The 14,553-nt window shown below is 41.1% G+C and overlaps 1 protein-coding gene across 2 annotated transcripts in view; it reads right to left on the reverse strand.

Annotated features, from left to right (window-relative positions):
- GALNT18 (polypeptide N-acetylgalactosaminyltransferase 18) overlaps nt 1-14,553 on the reverse strand; it is a 211,073-nt gene that overhangs the window by 111,386 nt on the left and 85,134 nt on the right. For both annotated transcript variants that reach the window (XM_039725019.1, XM_039725018.1), the window contains exon 3: nt 7,097-7,289. In XM_039725019.1, coding sequence (XP_039580953.1) covers nt 7,097-7,289 — 193 coding nt within the window. The remainder of the gene's footprint in view (nt 1-7,096; nt 7,290-14,553) is intronic.

Raw genomic sequence — 14,553 nt, forward strand, 5'->3', positions numbered from 1 at the left:
CATAATTTTTTGTATCAGCTGATGATGCTAAAAATGACTTACTCTTTTTCTTTTTTTTTTAATTTAAACAAATCAGAATTAACTCATCCCCAGATCCTGCACAGAATGTAAAGCACTTCTGCATTTTCACAAGTATATCTGTCATCATCTTTATGCCAAGTTTTAGGAGGAATAAAATTCCATAGTGATAGGAAAGAATAATAAATACCTAGAGAGAGAGAGAGAGAGAGAGAGGAGGTGTGTATAAGTGCCTAAAATATGCTGAAGAGGGGAAGAGGAGAGGAAACTGTATGGATGGAAATCTCAGCCGCACAAAGCTCGGAGAAGGGAGCGGTTGCGTGGCAACCACAACGTGAGGTGCCGATGGCAGCCGCGCCAAGGGCACATCCCGGCCCGGCTCGGCCCGGCTCGGCTCGGCCCTGCCTCTCGCACGGGAGGCTCCTCCCAGACTCACAATCCACGAGGCACACAGCGCGTTCCAGTGTGGCACTGAATTTCAAATATAGATTCCGAGCTGCAATGGTGAGTATCGCTTCAACAAAGCTAAAAATTACCGCGAGCAGCCCACTCCACTCAATTACATTGGGCTAATAGCACTAAAGTAGCAGTTGTCATGGTTACCAGAAATTTAGAGAAACTCCTGGTGTTCTATTTCAAGCACGGCTCTGGTAAATGGAGGGCAGCATAAATCATGAAGCTTCTTTCAAATATTTGTCCACAAGACAACTCTATTCCTCTATGCATTGTAATAATTCAATTTAACCAGTCATTAGCCATAAAAATTAGTTTAGCATAACTATGCATTAAAGCAGCAAACTAAAAATGATTTCCTGTATTAATAACTTATCTCTGAGACTTTCTACAAATATGTACATAATTATGAACTCAAATTATTTTCTGCAAGCTTTGAAAAACTTTTATCAAGAGCATCACATCAAACAATAGCAAAATAGCATGGTTTTGCTTAGAAAAAAAATTCTAGCATATATTCCACTTGGTTTTGGGGTTTTTTGGTGGTCTTTTTGGGTGGTTTTTTGTTTAATATGATATGCAATAAGGATGTTACTAAAAATTTTTGGGGTTCAATTGCTGTTTTAGCAACATGCATGGGAGCAAGTTTTAGTTCCAAGAGGGTAAGAATTTTTCAGATGCATAAGCAGAAACAGAATTGTACTTTCTTCAAGCACTGGTAACATTTTGTCCACAGCCAAAATGGCCAACAGAAGTTCAAAATATATGGGAGTAAACAAAAAATTCTGGCATAAATGAAATAAGTAGCAGTAAAACTCTGGCAAAAGAACAGAGTACGTAATGTCAGCAATGAAGAGAAATGGGAAGACTGATTTGGTGTTCAGAATCAGATTTATTGTGGGATACCAACACTTATATACTATTTTAGGGAGGCTAGTAATGTTTTACTACAGTGATTGGGTTAATAATCACATAAATAAACTTATGCATTTTAAACATCTCTTGCTTGCACAAATCTGATGTAATTTTCTTCTTCCGGTAAACCTGTCTGATTGAATCTTCTTGCGATCCTCAAAGTTCTGTTTGCTACCGCTAAGGCATCCTGTTATCAAATCTCTTATGTTAACCAGATTCAAAGTCCATAATCTGTCTTGTGTCCCCCAACATCCCGACATTGTAAGAACTTCTGCACAACTATTTTTGTATTTATGTTTATAATTTCATTGTGTGATCATACTTCATTTTTCCTTTTTGTTATCATCAGTATTTTAAGTGCTAACTGAGCTATGCTAACCAGGCTGGCATTGAACAGCATACAACAAAAAGGTCTTTTTTTCCCATGCAAGTGTACATCATCATTAACTTGGGTTATTAGAACAGCCTGAGAACTGCAGCAGATTTGGTATCACTGCCAGTGATATTAAACACTTCTAGAGCAGCCATTTGAGGAGGTACATCTCAACAGGAAAACTGAAGCTGAGCTCAGAATCCCAGGGGATGGCTGCTCAGGCAGTACACACTGCTGCTGGGAACCACTCTGGCAGCAAAGGTGACATGAGAAAAAGTAGAATCACAGTTAGAGAGATAAGTAAAAGAGAGCATGAAGTGCGACAGCATTAAACATTAGGCATTTAACAAGAAGGCTGAATACTTTGGAAGTTTTAGGACTTCTGTCCAAAACAATACATTACAGGCTTTTGTGCTCTTTTTTAATTACTCCTTTGAAACATCAAAACCAACAAGCAATAATAATGTTCTCTTTTACCACTAGCAACAAAAGAATTTGGTCAGAAATTAACAAGGAGCTATATCCATCACTAACATAAACCCAGCAGAACAGAACTGTTTCACAGGGACATGTGGAGGGCAAATGTTTATGGAATGCAACTCTGGAGGAGCTGGCTTTTGGGGAGAAATAGAGATTACATACAAATGCCCAGCCTGAACCTCACTATTTTAAATAATTGGTTTTTCTTGTATCAATTTTAATAAAGGAAAAATTTTATAGAAGTCAGATGCATGCTACATCCAGGATTATGTTTGCCACTGTAAGACTGATGGACATTTTGGAGAGGTGTACACACATAAAAAACTTTGGTCCCAAACTACATCACTCTTCTCAACTAGCCAATGCTTGATTTTTCTTCCTCGTAGTCCCATCTGCATTCAGGGGACCTCCTGCCTGCTCTCTTTGTGCCCACTTTATCACAAACCAAATTTTGCTGTCTTCAAGGCTTCTACCACTGTCCCTTGCCAAACTGAGCCTCTAGATAATCACTTCAGGAGTGGTGAATTGTTTGAAGGAAGTGCTTACAAAATAGCCAAAGCCCTTCTCAGCACAGGAAACAGGCCCTCTACTCTGCACTTTTCCAGATGACAAACTTTCAGCCAGGAAAAGGGCAAACCTGCTGCAAGCCACATGCTATGCCATGCTATTTCACAATCTCCAAAGAATTAAAACATCTGAGCTTCTAATGCTTCTTTTATCTTCCACCCTTCCTGCCTTTGCTTCTTTGCTTTCTTCCAGCCAGTTACACTGACTGAAAAGGCTGGTTTGTATTTACTGGCCAGGTTTCTTCGTATCAGACAGTAAATGCAGGAGCCAGACCTTTTGAAACAGCTCCTCTGCTGGGATCCTGTTGCAAATCTTTCCTGCCACGCCTCTCTCGCTCATTACATAGTCAAAGAAGAATATTACCTCCCTCTCCCATATGTGCTTCAGCACAATGGAACAGGCAACAAAAATTTACAAGCCAACAAAGTAGAATCTTAAGTGCATCCACTCGAAAGGAGTTTGGGAGATAGTTTCAGGACCCTTAACCTAAATTGTTATAATGAATTTCTGCATGAGCTTGTTTCATTCACATTTCACTCAAAACAAGCTTTTTGGGTACTGTCTGCCCTACTAAAAGTAATGAGCACAACAGAATTATAACTAACACAGAACTATTATCCTCTGTTCCTGCATGAAGCAGGGGCTTCCAAGCTCATTAGAGCTATTTGTCACTCTGTGTAGATCAGTGCTGGGCTAACAGATGCACAAAAGGGTGGGGAATAGCGCAGCACCCAACTTTAGCAGCACAAAATCAGGCCCTGGCAGAGACAGTACTCCACAACAAACCCTGCACTGTCTACTGATTATTGCAAAAACTGAGCCTACCTCACAGTGTGATGATTACTTCAGGAGGCTAAAGTATCCAGGGCACCTCTTATTTACTTCAGAGAGACTATTTTGGACTGTGCTGGGACACCCTGTGCTAGCACAAATACTCACAGTGAAAAAGAACCAAATTCAGAATGGGACAGGAGGCTCATGGCTGTACAGAGGGTCAGAAACCACTCTGCAGTACCTAAAGCATGAGAATGTCCTTCTGAAAGGTATGACAACTGACACAGCTTGACCCAACTGTGCTCTGCTGGACGTTTCCATCCAATGTGATAATATTTTTCTAGAGAGGCCAGAGTTCAGAGGCTTGGGCAGAGTGCACTGCCCTAACTGTTGAATGTGTTCTACTGCCTCTTCATGCCACCCACGCTGAAGAACTGGGCAAGGCTGGATTTTTGCCCTCTCTTCCATCCATGTTGTGGCTCAGCAATCTCCAATTGTCCTCTTCTTTTGTCATGGCATTTAATGTTGACAATCTCAACCCTAGAAAATGCTGCATGTTATAATTTGGTGTTATTACACATGTGAAATGGCCTTTCTCTCTGCAGAACCTTGTAAAGACCCGCTGAGCTCCCTCGCTGAGATATGCAGATGTGAGTTCTCAGAGCACTGCAGGCAGAAAGGTCAAAGCTGAGTCATACCAGTATGATATAAAAGGAGAAATATCACAATTTTGGCAGATCACTTAATTCTCCTGCTCTCAACTGGGGCTAACAATGTATGAATTTCCTTAGGTTTCAGTTGCAAATATTGTTGTCTTCCCAAATTCCTGTAGGTCATACAACAGGTTCTGAAAACAGATGACAGACCATCACTGAGCCCAGACAGAACTATGTGAGCTCTACTCCTTTTTCTACCTGTCACAAGCCTTTGCTGGGATGCCACTGTCATGCTGACTCGTGCAGAATCACTGCTAAAGCCAGGCTTATGAGCTTGGTTAGATCTTGGCTAACTCTGTCCAGGTACTGTGGTACCTCTTATATCTGTGCTCTCATGCATTTCTAGTCAAAACAGAAATACCACAACTGACTGAGTTCCAGCAAAGGTGACTAACTTGGTCTGCTTGTCACTTGCTGCAGGCTCTCTTCACACCGCGTTGTCCTTGGCTTTTAGGCTGTGCTGCTCGAGCCCAGTACCTGCCCAAGGATAATTTAAATACAGCTACGCAGACTTGGGAAGTGTCTTCTGTGCTTGGCTTAAAAAACCAGGTGCTAGAAATCCCAAAAATTGATTATTACACTGGAAACACTTTCACAGGGTAGACTTTTTTCCCCCACAACATTCATGTATATGCTCTCACACAAATGAGAACTTGCTTGTCAGGAGCAGGAATTCTTTTTTCAACAACAGGACTTCCAGAACACCTGTAGCTCTGCACTCCACAGGGTGCTGTAGATACAGCAAACAGTTTGCATACTGCCTGACAACACAGTTCATTTTCCTCAGGGTCAGCACTTACTACATCCCAGTGTCAGAGTCCCCGCCTGCTCCCCAGCCTAAAGGGTGCAGGGAACATGCCTGAGCTACCATTAGTAAGTCATTATTTTGTATGTATGTGTCCCTACACATACTGTGATGTCTGTCATGTTTCTGGCAGACAGTCAGGAATTAGGATCATGATTAATTTCTAACTAGAGTTTCTTTTAAAATCCTGATCTTAATTTATTATTTTCAGCTACAGTAATATTCATTTTCTCCATATTTTTAATTCCTGAAATGCAGAGTTGTAAAAAAATTATATTTAAATAATTCAGAAAAGTAATTTCAAAAAGAGCTATAAGAACAGAAACATTTCTATCACTGATGTCTAGCTAAAAAGGTTTCTTTTTCCTCCAGATCAGTTTACAGTTAAAAAAAAAACAAAAAAGAGATTGTCCCTACAGGCACTGCTAAACTGATTCAACCAAAACACAAATACAATTGCATGGCCTTTGATTTCTTTAAAGTCAGTATTACAGCCAATCTGCAACAAAAATATTTCTACAATGCAATATATAATAATATATAGCATAGATACTGCTAAAGTGCTGCCTGGGATGGTGTTCATGTATTTTTGCTATCATCAACTTAATGTGCAGCAAAATGCACTACTGCTTTAGTTATAAAAATATTTGGTTAGAATAAGTGAACATGATCACGTTTGATTCACCAAGTACCCAGCATATTTATTTTAATGATTTCTTTTTTTAATGAGCTGCAAAAAAAGCAGTTTTCCCTCCACCTCTTTCTCCATCTCCAGAGCTGCTGTTTGTTCAAAGCATCAGATATATCATCCAATGCTTCAAAAAGACTGAGCATTAACTGTCTCTGTGAGCAGTGCTGCCCAAACAGGCCTCAGATGCACTGAAGGGAAGGCAGTTCCCTCCCCTGGTCCCATCCACCTCTGCAGCCATTGTGGAATAACCCTGGATGCGTTCACCCTGCCTGGCATGCATGATTGCAAGCAGAGACCTGCCCAGGGAAGGAGGATCCCTGGGTTTTCAATGCTTGCCTCAAAGGTGTATTTCAGCACTAAAACTCACCAGCTTCACCTGCCGACTGACCTTAACCAGTCAGTTCTGTGCTTTCAAATAAAGTAGCTCTTATTTAGCCAGATTATCTGATAAAACTGAAAACTGCCACTAAAAGGTTCTTCTTTCAGCAGAAAAAACACATCCGTGATCTAATGTAAATTGTAGGTGAGATGAAGCTTCCAACAGATGCTGAAGAAATATCAATGAATACTTAGTGGGAATTTTAACAGGACTGACTTTGGACTCAGTAGTGCTACAGAATACAACTGAAACGTACAGCCTTCATCTCTTTGACAGAAATTACTCGTTCTGGCTGTTATCTGTACCCAGACCTACAAGGTAAGCCCACATGTGGAAAAGAGCTGGAAGGCTGCCCAGTGGGGCCTTGTAGGTGGAAAAGAGCTGGAAGGCCGCAGTGGGGGCCCACAAGTGGAGAAGAGCTGGAAGGCCGCCGTGTGGGCCTGCAGGAGGAACAGAGTTGGAAGGCCACAGTGTAGGCCCAGAGCTGGACAAAAGCTGGAAGGCCACAGTGTGGGCCTGCAGGTGGACAAGAGCTGGAAGGCCGCAGTGGGGCCTGCAGGTGGAAAAGAGCTGAAAGGCTGCAGTGTGGGGCCAGAGGTGGAGACGAGCTGGAAGGCTGCAGTGTGGGCCTGCAGGTGGACAAGAGCTGGAAGGCCACAGTGTGGGCCCAGAGGTGGAGAAGAAGAGGTGGAAGGCTGCAGTGTGGGCCTGCAGGAGGAAAAGAGCTGGAAGGCCGCAGTGGGGGCCTGCAGATGGAAAAGAGCTGGAAGGCTGCAGTGTGGGCCTGCAGGAGGAAAAGAGCTGGAAGGCCGCAGTGTGGGCCTGCAGATGGAAAAGAGCTGGAAGGCCGCCGTGCGGGCCTGCAGGAGGAAAAGAGCTGGAAGGCCGCCGTGCGGGCCTGCAGGGGGGGCACCCCAGGACTCACGCGCTAGGCCGCAGGTCCGGCAGGGCCCTGTCCAGCGGCAGGCGGTCGCTCAGGTAGGCGTTGTAGCCGTAGTACTGGAACTGCTTCAGGGCCAGCCGCCTGTTCTCAGGGCTCAGCTCCTGCCCCCAGTGAGCAAAGAGAGACGAATCTGTGAACGCATCTGCAGGGTTGTCTTCCAATTTTGGTGGAGCTTCTATGAGACAAAAAGACAAAAGGAAACGGTAAGGATCTGCTATTTTAAAAAGTGTAACTTTAGCTCCACTTGCTGCCTGTAAATCTTCCCATGACATGCCCTTACATACTCTTGTGTCAGTGTAACTATTGGCACATAAGGCTCAAAATTTAAAAGTCAAATAAAGTTAGGTAGAAACAATTCTTTTTTATCACAATCTGACTAAAGGCCAGGACTGATAAATCTAAATTGATTGAATTTCAGAAGGAGCTTTATCAGAAAATAATGTTATTTTGCTTTACATAAAGGCTAAGATGAAATATTTAATTTCAGCCTGGATTATCTTGCTAGGAAGTGACTGAAGCTTTGAAGGGGAAAAAAAGCATCTGTACATAGTGCACAAAATTGCTGCCAAAGTTTCTATGCAAAATAAGTTGTTTAAAACTATATATACAACATAGAGAAAATTCACTGTACTAGGTATCCATGTTTAAATAGCAAACCAATTTCAGTCATGCAATAACTTCATGCTCCAGTTTACCAATCCAGCATATTTGAGGTTTTAGTCCATATTTAGGTGCATGCGATGATGCTACTGGGATCATCACTTTGTACTATTTGCTTGATTAGAAAAGGTTTTCATTTCACAAGGCCACATCTCTGGCTGTTATGCCGAACAGAGAGAAGGGGGAAAGATATACCTAGAACTCAATTTAAGAAGAGCTCCAGTACAATGAAATCACAGCATTCATTCTCAATGAATTTAGTTGCATTTAGTTGCACAGAAAGTCTGTTCAAGGTGTCGTGTGAGCTCTCTGTGACAGACACATCACAGCTGACCACATAATCTAACCAAGAGAAGCCCTTGTTTCTGTAAACACTTTACAATCCACAGCACACCAGTAAAGCAAGATCAAATGCCTTAATTGACTCAGATTTGTCAAGATAAACTAGAGCCACACACACACACACACAAATAATTTTCTGGAAATTTATTATTATTTATGAGCAATCACATTAACAGTGAGCCAACCAAATGAAGAACTCTCCTTTCTAAAGTGCTGTACTTACAAACACAGAGGCTTATGAAAATTAAAGTGAATCTTCTGAAAACATGTCAACTGTCCCCAAAGTCTTCCTCAGCACCCAGAGCCATCTAAAGGCCTGAGAGCTGAATTTACCTTCATGGCAAAACCTAAAGACAGCAGTTTATGTACTAGTACAATATGCCATCAAAATCCTGTCTCCCAAAGAATGCCAGGAAGCATCCTTTGATCTCCTACTAAAAAGAACCCAAAATGCAGAAACATAAATTGAGAAGACTGGGTTATTTGATGTGTTCAAGATGTTCTCTTTTTTTTTTCCTGACAACACTGACAGGAAACTAATGGTGCTTGCTTCCTACACCATGTTCCAACCGCTGTAAACGTGAAATGTTTCATTACTTGTCAAAGTACAAGTAAAGTTTGATTTTGATTTGATTCTCTGAGCCTGAATTCGGGAATCAGCTCCAACTCTTCAAAGATAAAAGACAAACTAAACCCTCAGTCAAAGGATGAAACTACTCTGACAGGCCCTGCTACCACACAGATAAATGTCTGAGAGAGGAGCTTGGCAACTATACAAACTCAGATCATTTTAGAGGGTCCTAACTTGAAAAAAGCAGAACAGCATTTGAATACCACTTCAAAAATCAGAGCAGCATGGGAGGTTGCAGATGTCTGTGTCTTTTCACGGATGAAGAGCCATCCCAGAAACAACTACTTTCACAGACCCACACATATATTGAATATACTGGATTTTTATCTAATGATTTTGTGAGCAAGAGTATTTCCTAAAGTGATCTGTGAATCTCTTGCTGTTTTCTGATTGAAAAAGTGCTCAGTAGTCCAGGTTGTATCTCAGTTTAAGATTTTCCAGTAATGGATATCTGTGAATTTAGTTTACAAGCTCTACTAATCCACTTACCAAATGCAGTTATTTTTTGTATGCTAAGTAAACATGTTATTTCAATACACTGCACTACAGGGAAAAAAAAAAAAAAAACAAAAAAAAAACCCGCCAAACCATTAGCAGGAACTTTCAATTACAATTCCAATCAATGGAACTAAGCACGCATCTCTGATGACAAGGCCTTTCTTTCCTTTATTTGGCTGAAAACTCTTGGGGGAAGCAACTTTCTTCAGGCAGTCTCTCACAAGAAATAAAAATTATTACAGACCATCAGCTGCCTTTTTACTAGTCATTTGATGCCTTGTCCTCTGTAAACAGGTCATGGCCTGAGGTCTCACAGCCAGACCTCCTTCCCACTTGTTCCTGCAGCTGCAGAATGATGGCAGGGAGAAAAGGTGACCCATGAGCAGTACTAGGAATCAACACTAGGTAGGCACAATCATCTGCTAAGTTAGTACCAAAAGAAAAAATCATTTCCATTTCTCCTGTGGGAAGAAAGTCTGCTACCTGCAGCACATCACTGTAAATGTTACCTGGACGTCCTCCCTGTATTAACTTTACATACCATGCAAAGCTGTATCCAGACACGAGCCTGGTATTAACTCCTGGCAGACTGACTCCCTGCAGTTAAATCAGTTAGTAGCAGAGAATTATTACACAGATGTCAGCTGGCTGCACACCTGGGCCAAAGAAGTCTCCTTCCAGAAGACTCACTGGTCATAGCACCAGCCTGGAGTTGGTCACAGACTGCTCACCTGAGCCAAAAACCCCACAGTTAGTTTTCCAAAATCATCTCTGTCTCTTCAGCTCATACTCACATTTCCTAGTTATGCAATTAATGCTTATATAAATCATCTGATCTCTGTGACCAGCTGCCAAGACAGAAATTCCCTCTCCTCTTTCTATAGCTCATTGTATAAATAAGTCAGAGACACCAAATCAAAAAACACCACTGAGATAAAATGAGGGATAGACGTTTTGTTGTCTTGTTGCTGCTTTGTTCTATGACCTCTGAAGAAAGCAAATCTTTCATTTATTACCAATTAACACAATCAATTAATAACTTTGATTTAATTTCCATGAAAGCCTTTGACACTCATTAAGAGAGACCCATTCTTTCAGCTCCATTCAGATTTCAATATTTCTTCCTAAGAAAAGTTACCATGAACATGTTCACAATTAAGAGAAAGGATCAGGACAGAAAGGGTTGCAAAAATAGTTGCAGAGACAGATTCAGTCATGCTGTCTGTTCTCACAAGTACCTAAGTTTCATTTTGGTTCTATCCCTTATTGACTGCAGGTCTATTCAAAAAAGCAGCAGTGCTTCACATCAAAGTTTTGCCATTGTGAAAGCCCTTTCCAAGGAAACAGAACTGCTTTACAAAACCCACAGTGTAGCCTTATCTGCTGATTTCATTAAGTGGCAATAACAAGAAAGTAGATACAGTAAGTCAGCGCAACCACTGTCTGAAAAAAATACCCCTACGTCAGCTAAAGACATGCAGCAGGCATCAATACCTGCACTAAATGATACATGCTCAGGTGGAACAGGCTGCTCGCAAAAAGACGAATGAGCTGGAAAGGATGCCAGAGAGTAGGAGGAAAGGCTTTGATCATGTTCTCCAGTGCCTGACCCTCTGATTTCCCAGCCCAGAGAGGAAAGAACAGGCCATGATTACAGAGGTGATGCCACAGCTGTGCTTTGCCTCACCGTGCAAGGTGGACTCATGATGTGCATCTAAGCAGACTATCATTAAAGGCAAAACAAAGCTCAGCTCTCTCATGAGGCCTAATAGCCTCAAACTCTGGCTCTGGCTCCCAGCACTCAAAAGATCTATAGTCTATTTCCTGCAGGCAGTAGCCTTTCAGCTTTCTGTGGAAGGAAGGATCTTATCATCCTTTTCCTCCACAGGTGCCTTTCATCTGTCAGGCAATCCATACCATCTTGCCAGAGGCCATTTGGTGTGACAGGTGAAAATCCCAGACTGACACTGGATCACAGAGCCACGACACAGTGTTTAGAAGTGGGAAAACTTCACCTAAACTTTGTCACACAGCAAGATAGACAGAGGAAAATCCCACTTTTAAAATCTATTGTAATTCATGAAAACATTTTATCAGCATTCTCAAAAATTGCAGTTTGACAATTCCTGTCTTGCAAGGCTGCTCCCATGTAGGACCCTGCTATAAATCCTGTGTCAGATGAATGAACTCCTAAATGAAAAATCCTTGTTTGCATGATGTGGTGAAACACTGACAAGCAACAGCAGAAAGAGCTCACCAAGATGCATCACTGCATCAACCATGGAGAAAAGTATACACAGAAGACAAAACTGAAAGTTACAGTAACAGATCTTCCCTCAAAGAAGTTATTTTACTTATTCTCTCACCTCCCCAAAAAATCACAATACTTCTGGCAAGGTGTCAACATCAATATAGCTTTCTGCTAAAAACTGAACTTCACTGTTTTGAATATTCAAGTTAAGTTAATTCCTCTTGACATTCTAGTCTTGTTCCCAAAGAAATTACTTCAGCAGAAGTACTCCTAAGAAAAAATGCAGTATCTAAGTGGGTTAAATCCTGCTACTACTGCTTACTTACAGCTTAGTAAATCATACTGAAGTTTCCAGGGCTCCTCAGAGAGACTGACAGAGCCTGTCAGACTCTGTCTGCAGAGATGACAGAGCGCAGAGCCCTAATCTTAAGAAAAAATAAACCTGATGTGAACTCCATACAAAACACACAACCATCCTGAGAGGATTCAGCTCCATATCCAGTCTTTGCATAGCCCAGCACACTCTGTAGTTAGTGCAAACACCAGACAGATCAGACAGACAGGGAATGGGAAAAAAACCCAACAAAAAAAAGGTGATCCTCTCCTCAACAGCTGTCAAGAAATCATGATAACACTTGAATAGTATACAATCAGACAAAACTTTAAAGATTAAATTGTGTATGACAGCACATTCAGAAGGAAATGCTAAAACTCTCTCAATTTTAAATTTTTTTAGAACTTGAAACACAATTTATATGCTATTAATTTATATGCTACCTTTTACTGCATTTCAAGCAGCCATTACACATACATAATGGTATAAGCTATTAGCATGCTACTAACATATATTTTCATTTGTTTCTGTTTGGGGGTTTCTGTTTGGAGTTTTTTTCTGATAAATACTCCCATGCTTATTGTGCATATTACGGTGGAAATTCAGTCTAGTTTTGCTGCTTAGTGTAGGTGCAGAAGAAGGCATTACAAGTGACCTCGCCTGATAAATCACAGTTGTACTAATTACTAAAGAAGAAGAACAGCCTTGCCCTTAATGAGTCGCAGCTGTGACTAATAAAGGTAAGTGTGATAAAAAGGGTGGGTTGGCTGGTCAGGGAGAGCCTGGAGGAAAAGGATCTAGAGGAAGAAGGAATGATCCAGAGAGACACACAAGAGGAACAAAACATGGAAGAGTTGCTGCTGCTTCAGAAGCTCTGCTGTGAGGTCAGGCTGGGTCTGATGGAGTCAGGGCCTGCTGTTGGAGCCTGCAGTCACAGTCGAGCCAGGTAAAAGCCTGTGGTCAGAGGCAGCAAGGAAATGCTTGCAGTCATATTCCAGCAGGAATAGCCAGCAGTCAGAGCTTGTCAAAGAAACCAACAGTAGGAGCTTGCTGTAGTCAGAGTCAGGATGGCTAAGCTGTAAAGATGAGTCAACTGGGACCCTTTCCACGTTGTAAAATGAGTCTGTGTTTTGGCTCATTTCTACTGCTAATGAGAAGTCTGCTGCAACACTTGGCACCCAACAAGGACAGGCCTTCGTGTAGAGAAGGTGGATGCTTCCTGCTCTGGCAGACTTTGATAACCTGAAAGCTCCTAAAAAGTCGTGGCACAAAAGTTACTTTACACCAAAGAAAGATGTCTGGAGATGACTCTCAAATGCGCTCAGCGATAGAGGGCAGTGAAAGAAACAGGAAAATTTGGGTCTTAAGAGAAATCTGAGGGTTTTGAGACTTCTGAAAAACTTGTTAAAGAGCTCTCAGAACTACAAACCAATAAACTACTACTTAACCTGCAAATTCCACTAGAGTGGTAATTTCCTATGGGTAAGAAATGAAATGTTTATTAAATTATTGAGTCAATGCTAAACTATTTCATGTGGGTGCACACAAAAAACACCTTAGAGGAACAAGGTCTTTGTAAGGGCTCTATATTTCTTCTGTATGCACTCCATCTGGCCCTATTCTGATCTGAAAACACTATAAATCCTGGGCACTGTTGTTCCTACTCTATATGTTCTCACAACCAGCCTATTAAATTCCCCTTTAGCCATAACTGTGCCATGGATATGAATCTGGCCAGACAAGTTCATGCATCATTCTGGCAAAGTTAACATAAAGTTACTACAAGCCTGGACAACTTGAAAACAGAGTAAAGGCTTCTAATTTACTGGAATGGGATTATCTAAGGAAATACAAATTTTTAAGTACAACCCATTTCCCCTGGGATGAAGACAGAACTCTCTGACAGATACCAATATTACACTTTTAAGGCTTTCTGTATCCATTGACATCAATATTTTGTCAGGAAGCAATTTTGTTTTCTCTAATGCATAAAAGGCAGATTTTCAAAAAACACACTATGAGGATATTAAAAACTAAGGAGTACCAAGTTCTGAGTCTTCAGACTTTCTGAAACAGAATTTTCAGCTTGTCCTAAGCAATACCTCTCTGCATACCTTCTACTTGGAAACCAGATTTTAAGACAGTATCAATTCATTTAAAGCAACATATAGTTTCTTAACTACAGACCTCCAAGATAAAGGGTGGACAGAATAACTATTTATTGACTATAACTTAAAGGATTACCTTTATTGACTATAACTTAAGGTTTCATTAAAAGAAGTTGGGTTTTAATGGCAAAGTTATTTTTCTCATTTCAAGTAATTCTGTACTTAAGGCATTTACTTTAATCTGTAGGTAAACATACCACAATTTTTGGAATAGCTGTGTAAAAATACAATAATATGCAAAGAACTGCCTGAAAATTGATTTGGTGAATTTATTCAGTTGTGATACACAAATCTCAGTATCACAAACTGCAGTGTAACTGCCCTGAACCAGCAGTGGTACCCATAAAGGAAATGGGTAAAGAATGAGATGGGCACAATTACCTCCCTAATTTATCAGACAAGCAGAGTGACAGCCTTGTTTCAGGACATGGTTCTAGTTAGGAGGAATAAACCCCCCTGCAATGCTGATTAGATCAGATTGTCAAGGAAAATGCTAAACCAATTTAAGCCAATCATCTCTGATCTGTGCAATTTTGTGAGAATTACTGCACTGGC

Source organism: Passer montanus, unplaced genomic scaffold (genome assembly GCF_014805655.1).
Source record: "Passer montanus isolate IOZ18808 unplaced genomic scaffold, ASM1480565v1 scaffold54, whole genome shotgun sequence".
Taxonomy (NCBI): Eukaryota; Metazoa; Chordata; class Aves; order Passeriformes; family Passeridae; genus Passer; species Passer montanus.